We start from the raw sequence: 16115 nt of genomic DNA on the forward strand, positions 1-16115 counted from the left end.
ATCTCGGGGTCACCAGGCCACTGCCCTGATTGCTCGCTCACTGGCTCGCTGCCCCACCCCCTTCCCCTGGAACTCCAGAAGCCAGGGTGGCCTCCGGGGCAAAGGGCGGGGACAAGCTGGAGCTGCTGCAGGAGTGGCCTGGCTGTGACTGCTCTGGGGTGGAGTGGAGGATGGGGGAGGGCCTCGGGGATGGGGAGGCAGCAGGCCACCAACGGGGCTTCCAGGACTGGGCTGGGGCAGCGGGGCGCAGGCCGTGGCCCCCGCCTGCACCCTCCTGGCCGCAGCCCCCTGGTCCATGCCACTACCCAGCGGCGAGGTTCCTTCCCCTGAGGCCCCCGGGGCCCCGGCAGGAGGGGGCCCAGCTGAAGCACATGCTGCCCCCCCACCCCACCCCCCCCACCCCCCCGCAGGCGGCACCGCCTCGGGGCGCAGCGACCTCCAGGCAGCTCGTGTTCCCTGGGCCTTAGTGTCCGGGCACTGGCTCTGCCCTGGAGTCCTTGGCCTGGCACAGCCCGGCTCGCCCTGCGGAGGGGGAGCGACGGGAAGCCGACCTGTGCCGCCTCCCACCTGCGGCAGGTTCCCTGCACCTCAGAGGCCCCCAGCCGCCGCCCCTATTCTCAGGTGTGGCGTGGTGCCCCCCAGCCCCGTGCAGGATCCGCCGGGCCCAGTGGGGGCTGCAGACCACAGAGCCCACGGGCTCTGGGCCGGCCCACGGCAGCCTCCCCCCTCCCCCCTGCTGACCCGCACGGACTGGAGGCTCCAGGGCCCCCCGCAGCAGTGGTGGCCACACCAGGGGCGTCCGGCTCTGTGCACCTGCCGGCGGGGACTGTAGGCGAAGGGCCGCCGTCCTGTGCCGGCCGGCCCCGGCTGACCCACGTGGGCAGGCTCGGGTGTGCGCCGCTGGGAGCAGCACCTTTCCAGCCTTCCCGGCAGACTTTGCCCTGTGCCACTGTTCAGGTTCCTTCTCATTACCACTTCCTGCTCAGGCAGGTGGCCTGTGCCCTCCCCTCGGGAGCCGCGTCCTGCCCAGCCCTGGGCCCAGGTCTGCTCTCAGCTTCGCCTGCCCCCTCCCCCGGGCCTGGGTCAGCCTCGGGGTGGCAGGGGTTCCGGGGTGAGTATCAAGATCCTGGAGCCCTGAGCGCGGTAGGGAGGGGGCCTGGCCGGGGCAGGGCCCAGTGGGCCTCAAGTGGGTTCTTGGATGCTCCAGGCCGCTTCCTCTCTGTCTCTCCGCTAATCATCGCTCACCCAGCGCCCCATGCCTGCATCTTTGGTTTGACTAGCCTTTTTTTTGTTTCTTTCTTCTCTGATACTTGATAGATTGAAGCTAGATGTGCCGCCTTTTGAAATGAATACAGGAGTCACTTTTTTTCCTGGGGACACTTTGGGGTTTGGGGGACCCCAGTGCAAGGCCTTGAACATGGTGCCTCCATCAAGGAGATGGTCTTTGCTGGTTTTGAGGATGAGGCTGGGTGTCCCAGCCCCCAGGAGTACTCGGCTCTGCAGCTCTGAGGCCCAGTCCCGGTCCAGGGGACCTGAGATGCAGGGTCCTCGCTGGGACCCTCTGATCCCGGCAGACGGTGTGGTCGAGTCTGGGCTGGGAGCCTGCTCCTCCAGGGTCCTGGGAACACCGGGCACGGAGGTTTTGTCACCACGCTGTGCACAGTTACCTAAAGCCCCCCTCACCCCATGCTCTCCTTCCCCGCCCCCCACAGGACCTCAGCTGCCTGTCCCCTCACAAATCACCCAGGAGGGGAGGCTGACGGACAAGGAGACAGCCCTGGCTTTGGCTGGGCTGGCTGTTCTATTAGGGGTCAGCGCTGGTCCCCAGTGGGTTCCTAGGGCCTGGACAAATGTGATGTTGGGGTGCTGTGACTGTGTGTCTGCGATCCCATTGATGTGCTCTCATCCCTCATCCACCACGCCCCATTGTGAAGACCCATCAGCATCGACACATCGCGCTCTGCCCTGCTCCCCCTGTTCATTCTGAAGCTCCTCCGGGAGTGTGTGGGGTGCGATGGATGTGGCCAAGAGGCCCGGCACCCCTGCCCTCGAAGCACACACGATCCATTAGGGAGGACTGTCTGCACACAGGTCACCTGGATAGTCCCGATGGTGACGGATAGATGACACGTGGGGGTGGTCCTTGACCAGCCTGGGGTCGGCAGTGCAGGGCAGGGGCTGGCAGAGGAGCCGCGCACACTCAGGAAATGGAAAGAAGCTCTCCGCGCCTACAGTGTGAGGAGTAGGCTCAGAAGGTGTGGCAGGAGCTGAGGCTGGGCAGGTCGGTGAGGGCCTTGAGGTCCATTGAGGAGCTTGGGTATTAGGGCCGGGAGGTAGGGAGCCCCGGCACTGCTTTAAGCAGTCCGATGTGTGCATATGTGACCTCTCTCTCTGGTCAGTCTCCGGCTGGGGAGGGGACCACGCAGAAGGCGGATGCAGACATCAAGGGAGAGATGACGGCGTCCCGGCCAGACGGGAGGTGGTAGAGGTGGAGAGACGGGGTCAGGGTCGAGGTATAGTTGGCGGGCACGACGAGCAGAACGTGATGCTTGACGCATCATCAGATCGACCAGGTAGATCCACAGGACAATCCATCCCCTCCAGTCCATGAACCATGAACGTGAGTGGTATTCCTGTCCTTTTTTTCTTTTTCTTTTTTTTTTTTTTTTTTTGAGGTCTTTAATTTCTCCCAGCAATAGTTTGTAGCTTTGAGCATAGACATTTTGCACTTATTCTTTTTTTTTTTCTTTTTAAGATTTTATTTATTTATTCACAAGAGACACAGGCAGAGGGAGAAGCAGGCTCCACGCAGGGAGCCCGTCGCAGGACTCGATCCCAGGTCTCCAGGATCACGCCCTGGGCCAAAGGCAGGCGCTCAACCGCTGAGCCCCCCACCTGGCCCCTACACTTATTCTTAACTACTTTGGTTGTTGACACTTGGAAAATGATACTATATTTTGTTTCATTCTTCCAGTTTGTTGCCAGTATATAGAAACACATTTTTTTGTATATTAATTTTGTGTTCTATAACCTTGCTACTTATTAGTTTATTAGTTTTGGGATCGGGTTTTTGTTTTTGTTTGGGTTTTTGGTAAATTCCTTAGGATTTTCTACATACACAATTATGTCATACGTGAAAATAGAAAGTTCTGTTTCTACCTCATCAGAATGCATTTTTTTTCTCACCTTATTTCTGCTGGTTAGGACCTCCAGTACCATTTTGAATAAAAGTGGTGAGAGCCACTGTCCTTGTCCCCGATCACAGCGGGAAAGCATTCAGTCTTTCACCATCAGGTATGATCTTTTTCTGTAGATGCCCTTTGTCAGACTGAGGCAACTTCCTTCTATTCCTAGTTTGCTGAGAGTTTCTATCATACACAGATGCTGAATTTTTATCAATGAATTTTTTTTTGGCATCTATTGAGAGGATTATATAAAGACTCCCTTTGTTTTATTAAGGTAGTCAGTTCTATTGGCTGACATTTTAATGTTAAAAATCTTACATTCTTGGGCTACTTGTTTGTGATGTATTATTTGTTTTGTAGATCGCTCGATTCTGTTGGTTAATATCCTATTAAGGATTTCTGTATCTATGTTCATACTGACCTTTATTTTTCCTTTCTTGTAAAGCTCTGTCTAGTTTTGGAGTGAAGGTAAAGCTTGCCTTTGAAAAGGAGTTGAGAAGCGTTCTCCTTCTATATTTTCTGAGTGTTTAGGGTTGATATTATTTTATTCTTAAATGTTTGATAGGATTCACCAGTGACACCATCTGGTCATAAATTTTCTTTCTGGAAAGGTTTTAAATTAAGAATTCAACAAATTTGGGGGACGCCTGGGTGGCCCAGCGGTTTAGCGCAGCCTTCAGCCCAGGGCGTGATCCTGGGGTCCCGGGATCGAGTCCCGCTTCGGGCTCCCTGCGTGGAGCCTGCTTCTCCCTCTGCCTGTGTCTCTGCCTCTCTCTCTCTCTCTCTCTCTCGCTCTGTGTCTCATGAATAAATAAATAAAATCTTTTTTAAAAAAGAACTTTAATTGTATTGGTTTTATCTATGTTATTTTTGCATTATATTAAATTTCCACTTTTCCTTATTTTCTTCCTTCTACCTACTTGGGTTTAATTTGTTGTTGTTTTTCTCCTAGGTTCCCCAAGTGGAATCTTAGATCAATGATTTTAGGCCTTTTTTCTGTCCAATATAAACACTCAAAGCTACAAAATTTCCATGAAACATTCCATTAGCTTTAATCTCACAAATATTGATACGTTGTGCTCTCATTATCATTTAATTCAAAATATTTGCTAGTTTCCCTTTGATTATGTATTTGACCCTTGAGTTAATTATAATTATGTTGTTTAAGTTCCAAATATTTGGGCACTCTTTAGATATATTTTTGTTATTTCTAATTTAATTGTGTTGTATTTAGAAAACATATTCCGTATGATTTAATTCCTTTAATTGTCTTGAGACATATTTTGTGGCCTAGCATATGGCCTATTTTGGAGAATGTTTGCACATGTACTTGAAAAAAATATGTATTCTGCGGTTGTTGGGCAACTGGTCTCTAAGCATCAGCTTGGATAAGTTGATTGATGTTCAAGTCAGTTTTATCCTTATCGGTTTTCTCGTAGTTACTGAGAGATGGTCAAAATAACCCATCGTTGTTTTTTGTTTTTTTTTTTTCCATCGTTGCTGTGGGTTTCCCTATCCTGCTAGTTCTATGAACTTACTTCACATATTTTGAATCTCTGTTATGAGGTAATACACATTTAGAACTGTTAGACACTCTTGACAATTTGATCCTTTTATTGTTACGAAATGTTCCTTTATATTCCCTATATCGAAGTTAACACCCGGGGACACCCGGGGGGCTCAGCGGTTGAGCATCTGCCTTCGGCTCAGGGCGTGACCCCGGGTCCAGGGATCGAGTCCCACATCAGGCCTCCTGCAGGGAGCCTGCTTCTCCCTCTGCCTGTGTCTCTGCCTCTCTCTCATGAATAAATAAGTAAAATCTTTAAAAAAAAAGTTTGATATTAATGCACTCATTCCAGCTTCCTTGAGATTAGTGTTTGCATTTTATTTTTCCATGTTTTCATTTTGTTTACTTTTTTTAACCTACCTTTATATTTAAAGTATGTGTCATTTGACAATAGATCGTTGCTTTTTGCTTCTTTGAACCAGTTTGAAAAATCTTTGCCTTTTAGTAGGAGCATTAGACCAATTTAATGTAAGTGTGGGTATGGTTGGGTTAAACCTACCATCTCGCATTTGTCTTCTATTTATCTCCTCTATTCTTTGTACCCTTTTCTCCCTCTTTTGGACTGCATATCTTGTTCTGTATTCCATTTGTCTCTTCTATTGGCTTATTTTTTGTGACTCTTTCATTTTTCCAGTGGTTGCTATTGGGTTTACAATATTTGTATCTAACTTACTGATGCCTGATTGGAAAGGGGGAGGGGGAAAGAAGGGGAGGAGAGACTGAGCGTCAGGAGCGGCAGCCAGGTATCCGGTTGGGGAGCAAGGAAGATGATTGCCTGACATGGGGAACTCCAGAGGAAAAGTAGAGTTAGACCGGGGTGTTGGCCGAAGGGGGATGTTGTCAGCTTTGGACACGCGGCACTTGGGGCTCTTGGAGGGCACCAAGAGAGGATGCCCCGAGGCAGCGCCACGCGTGGTCCGGAGGCCTGGCTGGAGCTGGCAGGTGGGGTCGTGGGCATAACGGCGATTGTTGAACAGGCAGGAGTGGGTGGACCTGCTTATGGAGAGTGTGTGTTGGGGCAAGAAAAGGGTCTAGAGCCAAGTCCCACAAACCCCAATTTAGGGACCCAAGTGGAGGAAACAGGTGTGGAGGGAGGGGCCATGGAGGACGGGGCAAGTGTGCCCCTTGGAGCCCAAAAAGCCCGTGGCTGGGTGCCAGCACCGGGAGGTCGCTGTGAGAGGGTTTCAGAACTTGGGCGGATGCGGGGGCCACTGGGAGCCCCACTCCTTACTTGTGGATGTGTCCATGGCTGTACATTTTGATCTAATATTTTATTAAAACACTTAAAAATGAAGAACTGTCCCGAATGCCGCTGGGGGTCCAGTAAAATGCTGCCCGTTAGGTGCCTGCTGGGGTCTGTGGTCTGACCGTGGGGGGACCCAGCCCTCAGTGGCTGAGCACTAGGGGGGCTTGAGGAACTGGACTCCGCGAAGACCTCTCCTTCAGGAGGATCTGAGGCCTGAGCCTTCGCGGACTCCAGCAGGCTCCGCACACGGCGGGGACCACGGGGGAGGGGCGTCCCCCACTCAGGCCGTGCCTCTGGCTGCCAGGCCGTGGGGGTCTCCACGACCCTGTAGTGCGACCCCGTGAGGTGCAGCCCTGACCCCCAGAGGAGGCCGGGCCTAGCGGGGGCGCGGTGCGGCCCGGCTGCCGGGGTTGGGGTGCAGTGGGGCGCCCCCGCAGGACGGCTGGGGGGCTGGGGGGCACGGGCTGTGTGGGTGGCGGAGAGACAGGCTGCAGAGCTCGGAGAGGAGGGCAGGGCCGCGGAGCACGTGGGGGGAAATGCAAGATGAACTTCGGAGCTTCTAGAAGAGTTTTAGTTGGGCCCAGGTTAGGACGGGAAACGGAGGAGAACGCCCAGTGCATGCACGGTCCTGCGTCTTACACCTTGTGGAAGCTGAAAGGATTCCGGGCCGGCACACAGGCGGGGGTGCAGGGGTAGGGGCGCCGATGGGCACCCCACGGGCCGGGCGTCTTCCCTCGGGCGCCCCCTCCACACGCAGGGCTACAACGTGGGCGCCGTGGGCCGCAGACCAGCTGTGGTGCAAACCACAAGAACGTCCGCGTCTAGGGGATCCCTGGGTGGCGCAGTGGTTTGGCGCCTGCCTTTGGCCCAGGGCGCGATCCTGGAGACCCGGGATCGAGTCCCACGGGCTCCCGGTGCATGGAGCCTGCTTCTCCCTCTGCCTGTGTCTCTGCCTCTCTCTCTCTCTGTGACTATCATAAATTAAAAAAAAAAAAAAAAAAAAAAAAAGAACGTCCGCGTCTAGAAGGAAACCGCCAACGCGACCCACGGCTGGGCCGCCTCTCGCTGCCGGGCTGTGGGCCGGGACCCTTCTCCCCGCCTGTGGGGTCTGCCTACGGCCGTGGGGTCCCTGCCCGATGCCAGCCCCGTTCTGAAAGGGCCGTCCTTAATGCAGGTCCGCGGTATCGTGCGTGAACGTGTGCCTGTCGGGGCCACCCTCCATCGGGAGCCTCTCCTGGGGGCCCCTGCTGGGCTTCCCCGCCGCCCGCCCGTCTCTCAGGGATTTCTCCTGCCCCAGGACCCGAGGAAGCCCTGCTCCTCCACTACCGTGGGCTTGAAAGAAAAGCCCCAGATGGCCTTTCCTTACTTTTTATGGGGCGTGTGGCCATCCCTTTTTAAACCCTTTTTATTTGGGGCATTTTCAAACAGAAATAGGACGGGGATGACCCCCACGTGCCCACGATGACCGGCACCGATTCCCCTGCGCTCCCTCTACCAGCTTGGAATATCTCGGGGCAAGTGCCAGACATCACGTCATCATCAAAATGTCAGCGTGAATGAAAGATAAAGGTTGAGAAAACAAACACACGCGCAGGACAGTGCTCTGCCACCCCCGAGCCACGTGTTCATGTGGCTCTAAAGCCCGATCTGCAAAGCAAGGTTCATCCCTGTATGTAGAAGTCCGACCTCTAGTCCAGTCTCCGCAGGCCCCCCACCTGCTCCCTGTGGCTAATCCTTTACCTTAAGGCCACTTTAACGCCTTCCTTCCATTTGCGAAGAACAGCTGCTGGGAGCCGTGCAGCCTGGAGGCACCCGCGCTCCCTGTCGGGTGACCATCTGCCCGAGCAAAGCCTTAGCGTCAGGTTTTATCCCGCCTTCCTTTGTGCGACTTCCTGGTGCCCTGCGGTGTGGACGGCAGGCATCTCGCACGCAGGGCCCTCGGGCGCCCCCTGAGCGGGTTCCGGGCTGTGCTGGCCCCGCGCCGCGAGGGACGAGGGACAGGGACGAGGGACGGGGACGAGGGACGGCCTCTCCAGGCTCCGCTCGCTGGTCTGTCCGGCACAGGCTCCCGGAAGCAGGAGTCCGGGGCAGGGGGCGAGGCATCTCTGACGTTGCAGGACGGCAGGGCCCCGCCACTGGGGCTCGTACCTTGTTGAACACCCACGGATGACGTCCAGGCGTTTCCCCACGGGGGGGGGGGCGGGGGGGCCGTCAAACGCGGGGAGGCAGCTCGTCCGACAGGGACAAACCGTGTTGCGGTGCACTTGTAATCTGCGGTTCTCCCTTCCTGGGCGCCCAGCATCCTCTCGGACCTCCAGCCTCTCTGCCTCTCGTGGCTCCTTTCCTGTCTCTACCCCTTCGTGTCCTGCTCCACGAACGAGGGCTGCCGGACATTCCCCCGTGACTTGCAGACCGGGTGAGCTGCTGCTCTTGGCCGCACATTCTCAGCCTTCAGCCCCAGGACGCCGGCAGCAGGTGGGGCAGCGGCCCCCGGAGGGGGAGGGGCCGGGTCCCCACGCTGGCCCAGGCCCGCCCTCCCTGCCCCGCGAGCCCAGGGACCCAGGCTGGGTGGCGCCCGCTGGCAGCATCCGAGGCGTGAGACCAAGCGTGGGACCTGGCGAGGGGCCAGCCGCCCGCAGCGAGCCTCAGGCGGAGAAAGGGGAAGGACGCCTGGTGGGCAAAGGAGCAAGTGCGCGGTCGGCAGGAGTGGGAAGTGCCTGGGAGGAACCTGTGACCCGTGGTGGCCGGAGCAGTGGCCCAGCGCCCCCACCGCCCCTGCCCAGCGTGTCCCAGAGGGCCCGGGCCGCAGGGGAGGCTGGACGGCAGCCCCTCGAGGAGCCAGCCCAGGGACAGGGTGAGTGACCCCTCCTGGGGCAGCGGGGGGCCTGGCGGTCTGCGGCCCACCCCGCCAGGTGAGCGTGGGTGCTGGGGCGGGGCAGCCCGCAGGTGGGGACGCCTTCCGCCCCCGGGTCCGGATGCCCCAGGCATCTTCCAGCCGGAGCCAAAGGCCCGGCCGAGCACAAGCAGAGGAGTGGGAGGAGGATGCGGACAGCCGCCCTGAGCGTCCAGGGCAGAGGCTGTGGCAGGCCGGGCGCTGCTGCTGGAGGGGACGGCGCAGGCCTGACGACGGGCAGGGCAGGACGGTTCCCCGGGCGCCTGGTGCGGAGCCCGCGTGTGGCTGCGCAGCGGAGGGGTGTGGCTGGGGGGACCCGACAGCAGCCCCCCACCTACCCTCGGGCTCCCTGTTCCCACGATGCCCACCCCTGTGATGTGACCTAGGGAGCCACAAGTGGCAGCAGCCCGACCGAGGTCAGCAAGACCTCAGGACCCCTCAGAACCCCTCAGGACCCCCTGAGGATGCCCTCACGTCCCCTAGTGGCCCAGCGTCACTGGTCCTCTGGGGGCTTCTCTCTCTGGCAAACCTCCCTTCTCACCTTGCTCGGGCCAGGTCGGGAGGGACCGTGGACGTGTTCCCTGAGCACCTGGCCTGAGCAGCCCCTCGGTGCCGCGGGGTCCCGGGCAGCCCAGCAGAACCTCCTCGGGGCCAGGGAAGGATTTACCGGGGGTGCTGGGGGCCAGGCCGGGGCTGCAGGGCTGCAGGGCTCCGAGGGCTTGTCCCCGACACGGGGCCTCTGCCCGTCGGGCCTCGCATGGGCTGGCTGGCGGCAGATGGCACGAGAGGTCCCCGGCCAGGGTGTGTCAGCATGTCAGGGCGCCGGCCGTCTGACCAGGGGACCGCGGCCTCTTTCTGCCACACTAGACCAGTTTCTGAGCCAGCTTCTGGAAACAGGCAGCATCATCCAGCGCCACATAGGGGCTGCCCCCCACGGGCCGGGCCGAGGGCTTGGGCTGGGGGAGGTTCATCCTTGGCCTTCCCTGCACCCCAACCATTTCCCGGGATACGGGGTCGATGCCAGACGGGAGAGGGCCAAGGGGCAGTGTGGCCAGGAAGGTGTCACCGTCCCCTCGCTCTGGGGAGTGGAGGCTGGGGCTGAACGCCGAGGGAGCCCCCAGGGCCCGGGGACAGCGGGACGGAAGCAGCCCTCCTGACGGGGCAGTGCCGGGGCGACTAGGGTCGGGCCGCGGGGCTCAGGTTTGGAGCGGGGCTCCAGAGCCTTTCCACGTGGGGGGCCTCATTCTCCTGGGCCACCGAGCGGCTATGGGGCGAGAGCGAGCGGCAGCTGGTGTGGCAGCAGCGGGCAGGGGGGGCGCGGGGTGATGCCGGTGGGAGCCCCGCCCCCGCAGTGGCACCCTCACCTGGCTCTTGGCCAGCCCTTCCGCCTGAGGGGAGGAATCTCCTGCACCCACCCCGTTTCTGGGAAGGGGAACAGAAAGTGTCCCAGCGGCAGTGGCGGTGGCTCGGGTCCTCCCTTCTCAAGGGTGCAGGCGGCCCTGACTTGCAACCCACGGGTTCCGGGTTCCGGGGCCTCGCTGGTCCCGTCCACGGGGTCCTGGGGCTGGGCTGGGGGGGCCTGGGGGCGGGGCTGGGGGGTTCTGGGGGGTGGGGAGGGGTAGCAGAGCTGGGGGAACCTGGGGGGCAGAGCTGGAGGGGGCCTGAGGGGGCCTGGGGGTAGGGCTGGGGGGCCTAGGGGACAGGGAGGGGTAGCAGGCCTGGGGGGGGCCGGGGGGCCTGGGGTCAGGGCTGGGGGGGCAGGCCCAGCTGGCGGGGCCTGGGGGCGCGTGGGAGCAGCTGAGACCCGCCTCTGAGGAGACACCTCGGGGGCTGGCAGCGTCCGCGAGGGGCGTGGGGCCCGGGCAGCTGCAGAGAGGAGGCAGGCCGGGGAGTAGAGGGGGCTCAGAGCGGACGGGTCTCCGCCGGGGTCGCCCGTGGTGGGTGGGTGCCGACCCGCGTCCCCAGGGCCCCCGCCCTCCTCCTGGGCACTCGGCTTCCTCCTTGGGCGGGGCGGGGGGGGGGGGGCTGGTCCTGCGGGGGGGTGGCAGGGAGGCCCCCGGAGTCTGCAGCGCTTCCTGGGCCCGCCCCTGGGCCCCATCCAGGTCCGGCCTGCGGGTGACTCAGCCTCCCCCGCTCACTTCCCTAGAAGGCGCAGCCCCACGGATGCCGCGAGTGTCCCATCGGCCTGCAGGGCGGGACCCGGAGCAGCGCCGGAGCGGCCTCCGCACACGGGCTGCCACGTGGGCTCTGCAGGTGCGAAGCAGGCGGGAGCCGGGGCGGCGCGGGCGGGTGGGGTGCAGGCGGGGGAGAGCGGCCGCTCTGGGATCCGGGGGCGCCCCGGCCGACGCCGCCCCGCCGTGGGGAGCCCCGGGAGCCAGGAACCAGCTTGGTCCGTGGCCCCGCTCTGCGCCAGCCCCCTGCGGCTGAGAGCAGGGGTCCCAGCCCCGAGCAGGAACCAAGGGCACGAGAGCCGCCCCAACGCCTGGTAGATCCATCCAGAAAGCCAGACCGTGGGCTGCTGGCAGCGGGGGCGGGGGCACGGGGCGCTGGGGGGTGGCCTTCAGACCCCCCCCGCCGGGCCTCTGGGCGCCACCCGGCCACCCTGCTCGGGGCCTCGGTGAACGGCAGGGGGTGGGTGTGCTCGAGCAGGGAGAGAAGCTGGGGGGCCCTGCGGGGTGCACGCGGGACTTGGGGTCCCTGTCCTCATGGTGCGGGCGCTAAGCCGGAGCAGGGCCAGCGGCCTGGAGGAGCCGGGGCGGGGGGGGGGGTCCCTTCCGAGGAGGAGGGGCAGCCTGTGGCAGGGAGGGAGGCGGCGCGCGGCGGAAGTCACCTGCATGGCCCTGCGAGGCTGGCCTCTGCGGCCTCTGCCCCGCGGTCACCGGTCAGCGGCGCCTGTGGCCTTCCCGCCGGATGCTGGCCCCGGACACAGGGGACACCACCTCATGGCTGCTGGGGGCCCAGCCGAGGGGAGGCCCCTCTCTGTCTGGGGCTGTGGCCTTGCTGCCCTGGGCTGTTTCTAGAAGACTCCGTCTCACCGAGCGTGCCAGCTCTGTGGGCAGGAAGGCCGTGCTGGCCCCCACTTCCTTTCTCAGAAGCTCCCCCAGGCAGCCCTGAGCTGCCCCGGCGGCAGCCCCAGCACCCCCTCTGCTCTTGTCAGCCGGCCTGCTGCCTCAGGGGTGCAGTCGTGCAGGGCGCCCCACGTTCCCACCCCAGACAGCAGCGCTGCCCTGGGCGAGAGCTCAGCTGCAGAACCGGGGCTACTATTGGTCGGTACCAACCCTGGAGCCGGGGGTGGGGGTGCTGGGGGGGGCTCGGAGGGGGTGAGGGTCAGGGGGCTCAGGGGGTGGGGTGAGGGGGGCTCAGAGGGGGTGAGGGGGGCTCGGGGTGGGGTGAGGGGGGCTCAGAGGGCGTGAGTGTGAGCGGGTTTGGAACCTCAGGGGACCCTCCTGATGAGGGGGGCATCCACATGGGCAACGAATGCAGGGTAACTCGGGGTACCCCGGGGTCAGGACTCCCGCCTCCCCCTGGGAGCTGTGACCAGGTTTGGAGAAAGTAGAAAACAGCTACAGGCCCGTGTGTCACGTGACGCTTGCGTGTCTCGCGGCCATCCTCCTGCCACCTGGGTACTTCAGGGCGGGTGCCCGGCCCCAGGGCCCCTGCAGCGCCCAGACATCCGGGCACACCCCACTGCGCTCCGGGCCCCGGGGAGGGGGTGGCGGGGGGGGGCTGAGGCGTGTGCCAGCCGCCCAGATGCCACCGCAGGCTCCTTTGGGGTCACTGTCCAGGGACTCGGTCTAGGGCGGGAAGAGGGTGCCTTGCCACTCGGTGGGGAGCAGACGGATCTCACCATCAGGAAGGAAATGGAAGCTCGGGGTGCCGGCCCCCCCAGCCCCCCAGCAGGAAACTCCGGGCCCCCACCGTGGGGCCGTGGCGCCCAGCCCGGGGGAGGTGAGGGACCCGCATGTCTGAGCCGGAGCCCAGCAGGGGCACCTGCCCTGGACACGGGTCCTCGTGCGGGGGCCCGTCCCCGACCCAGCTCGGGAGGGCAGCAGGGCCCGCGGCCGAAGGACCCCCCGCGCCCGGCACGGCGACTGCGCGATCGCGGGACATCCCCAGCAGGGCCCGAGCGTCCGGGGGCAGCTCGCCCACCCGGCAGGGCCGCCGTGCCCCTGGGGGGCTGTGGGGGGGGCGGGCATGGCGGGAGGGTCTCTGGGTCGGTCCCCCTGGGCTCTGGGGGGGTCTGTGGAGCCCCGGAACCTGGGTGTCGCACAACAGATAGAGAAGCAGAATCCTTAAAAAACAAAACAAAACAAAAAAAAAACAGGAGGGGGCGTCCTCAGCGGCCTGGAGCGGGGGCGGCGGGAGGTCACGTTCGGTTCCCAAGAGCTGAAATGGGATAATTGGGCGGAATATTGCTGTTTCCGGCTGAAACCTGCTCTGCTGCGCTAATGGACTGCGGCCCGGAGAGCCCCGGGGACTGGCCCAGGAAGTGGGCCCCCCGCGCCCATGAACCTGATGCTTCCAGATGCTTCTTCCTTTCCTGTGTGGGGAGGAGGCAGGGAGGAGGCCTCGCCCGCAACCCCCCCTCCAAGCGGCTCCCAAGGTGGGCGGGAGCCCCGGGGCCTGACAGGGAGGAGGCCACTCCCACCCTGGCCCCCCCAGGCAGAGGAACCAGGGTGGGGCCTGGTGGGCAAGTCCCCGCCGCCCCAGACGCTGGGCACACTGGCCGCCGTGCAGGTGCTCGTGATCCCGTGTGTATGACACCGACGCCCCCTTATGCTGGGGAGCCCGAGGCTTGGCCAGCTGGGGGGACCCCAGAGCCCAATCCCTAGACCTCAGGCCACACCCTGGGTGGCACAGCCCCGCCCCGGTCCCCCTGACCCCGGTGGGCTGGTCGCAGCCCTTGTGCAGCGTGTGCAGGGGAGTGAGGGGGCCTCTCAGGGGTGGAGGCTCAGGCCTCGGGTGGCCTGGATGGCAGTGGGGGCAGGGGACGCCCGGTGCCACGCGGGGCCTGCTCGGAGCCTCAGACCTGGGCCTGAAGGGGCGGGGCTGCCCGCAAGGCTCTGACCACGGAGGGTCCAAGGGGCCCTGCCGGGTGGGACCCCCGGCGCAGGGCTGGGGTTCGGGCACCCGGAGGGAGGGTGACGCCCGGGGCATCCTGGCCACTGTGCCCTCCGGAAGGGATGGGGAGGGAGGGAGGGAGGGAGGAGGAGCCCTGAGTTCTGGGGAAGGGGCTCTGCTTCCCCCGGGGGCTGGCTGCTGTGTGGCCTTGGCGCCCCCCACCCCACCCCCCTGCTCCCCCCGCCCCGCAGCCCCCCTCACACCCGCTTCTCGTCCGCAGCCACCGAGGCCATGAGCGCTAACGGCACCTGCGCCCGCCCGCACCCGACCTGGGTGGAGAACGTGGACAGGACGTACACGGGCGCGCTGCTGGTGCTGGGGCTGCTGCTCAACGGCCTGGCGCTCTGGGTGCTCTGCTGCCGGATGCGGCCCTGGACGGAGACCCGCGTCTACATGGTCAACCTGGCGGCGGCCGACCTGTGCCTGCTGTGCGCCCTGCCCTTCTTCCTGCACTCCCTCAAGGACACCACGGACACGGTGTCCTGCCAGCTGTCCCAGGGCATCTACCTGGCCAACAGGTACCTGAGCATCGGCCTCATCACCGCCATCGCCGTGGACCGCTACGTGGCCGTGCGGCACCCGCTGTGCGCCCGAGGGCTCCGCTCCCCGCGCCAGGCCGCAGCCGTGTGCGCGGCGCTCTGGGTGCTGGTGGGCAGCTCGCTGGTGCTTCGCTGGGCCCTGGGGGTGCAGGAGGGCGGCTTCTGCTTCCGGAACCCCGCCCGGCAGAGCGCCGGCACCACGCTCTTCTCGCTGCTGGGCTTCTACCCGCCGCTGGCCGTGCTGGGCTTCTGCTCGCTGCAGGTGGTCGCCGCGCTGGCCGAGCGCCCGGCCTCCGGGCCGCACCAGGCGCAAGCCACCCGGAGGGCCACCCGCATGGTCTGGGCGAACCTGGCCGTGTTCGTGCTCTGCTTCCTGCCCTTCCACGTGGTGCTGACCGTCTACGCGGCCGCCGGCCGGCCCACGCCCGCCCTCTGCTACGCCCTGTACGTCACGGGCAAGCTCTCGGATGCCAACTGCTGTCTGGACGCCATCGGCTACTACTTCGTGGCCAAGGAGTTCCAGGAGGCTACTTTGTTGGCCTCGGTGCCCGTTGCCAAGGCCCACAGGACCCAGGACTCTCTCAGCGTCACCCTCGCCTAGGAGACAGGCCTCGGGCACGTGGACCAGGTCCCAGGCTCCCCGCCTGCTGGGCACGCTCCGGGGGCGGGCGGAGATGACCGTGTGACCCCGTCCCCCGGGATGCAGGAGGGTCGGGACCAGGGTCCGGGGGCACTGAGCTGTGAGTGAGTCGGTGACCCCGGGTCACTGGGCTGTGCACCCGCGCGCCGTGAGGCCCGGCGGCCAGCCCTCCGCTGCGCCTGGAATAAAGCTGTGTGTCCCCCGGGGCTGGGCCTGGCCCGTGGGACTGCGTGTGTGTGCGCGTGTGCACCTGCTGCCCACGCTCACGGTCGGAGGGCTCTCAGGGCTCTCCCCCGGGGCTCTCCATGACCCCCCCTCTGCCATCTGGAGGTCTGGGCGCTATTTGAGCTCCTGGAGGAGCCCCGCTGAAGGCCCACAGCCTGCTCTCCTCCTGCCGAGGGAGGAAGGGTCACCCCACAACCCGTGTAGGGCCGCAGGGCTGCACCAGGGTTGGGGGGCGGGGGGTGCAGAGGAAGCGGCCCAGCTCTGTCGAGGGGGCGCCCTGCCCTCGTGCTGCCCTGGGGGAAGCTGGAAGGCCCTGCCTGGTGGCCGCCTCCCTCCCTCCCGGGCCCAGCGGCCCAGCCTCTCCCCGAGCTCCCCACGACTCCCCGTGTCGCTCACCCCGTCCAGGGCCCCCGCCCTCGTCCTGCGCACCCCACACCTGAACCCAGCCCCTCCTCACAGGCCTGCCCTTCTGGGGGCCTGGCCCCGCCGCCTGTCCTAGTCCCCCTGCCTTGGGTGTTCCCGGTGGGGCCGCTGAGGAGCCCACGGCAGGAGGAGCCCCACGCGGCCCGCGGGGTGAAGCCCAGGGCGCCCTGGACCCGGCGGCTCCTCCCTCCCCCGCGGCCTCGCTGTGCACACCCTGACTTTGGACTTGGGAGCCCTGGGGCTGCGGGCTGGGGCTCAGCGAGGAGGATGCAGGAT

General features: G+C 63.6%; 1 protein-coding gene across 4 annotated transcripts; it reads left to right on the forward strand.

Moving 5' to 3' along the window:
• Positions 1–658: 658 nt before the first annotated feature.
• GPR35 (G protein-coupled receptor 35) lies at positions 659–15407 on the forward strand. Of its 4 annotated transcripts, XM_038574417.1 has the most exons (3): positions 779–1111; positions 11038–11144; positions 14233–15407. In XM_038574417.1, the coding sequence occupies exon 3, from the start codon at positions 14244–14246 to the stop codon at positions 15150–15152; it is 909 nt and encodes a 302-aa protein (XP_038430345.1). In that variant the 5' UTR covers positions 779–1111; positions 11038–11144; positions 14233–14243; the 3' UTR covers positions 15153–15407. The 4 variants fall into 4 exon arrangements, with proteins under 4 accessions (XP_038430343.1, XP_038430345.1, XP_038430342.1 ...); XM_038574415.1 differs by lacking the exon at positions 11038–11144 and having other exon boundaries at positions 659–1111; XM_038574414.1 differs by lacking the exons at positions 779–1111; positions 11038–11144 and adding an exon at positions 6886–8852.
• Positions 15408–16115: the final 708 nt, after the last annotated feature.

Source organism: Canis lupus, chromosome 25, assembly GCF_011100685.1.
Source record: "Canis lupus familiaris isolate Mischka breed German Shepherd chromosome 25, alternate assembly UU_Cfam_GSD_1.0, whole genome shotgun sequence".
Taxonomy (NCBI): domain Eukaryota; kingdom Metazoa; phylum Chordata; class Mammalia; order Carnivora; family Canidae; genus Canis; species Canis lupus.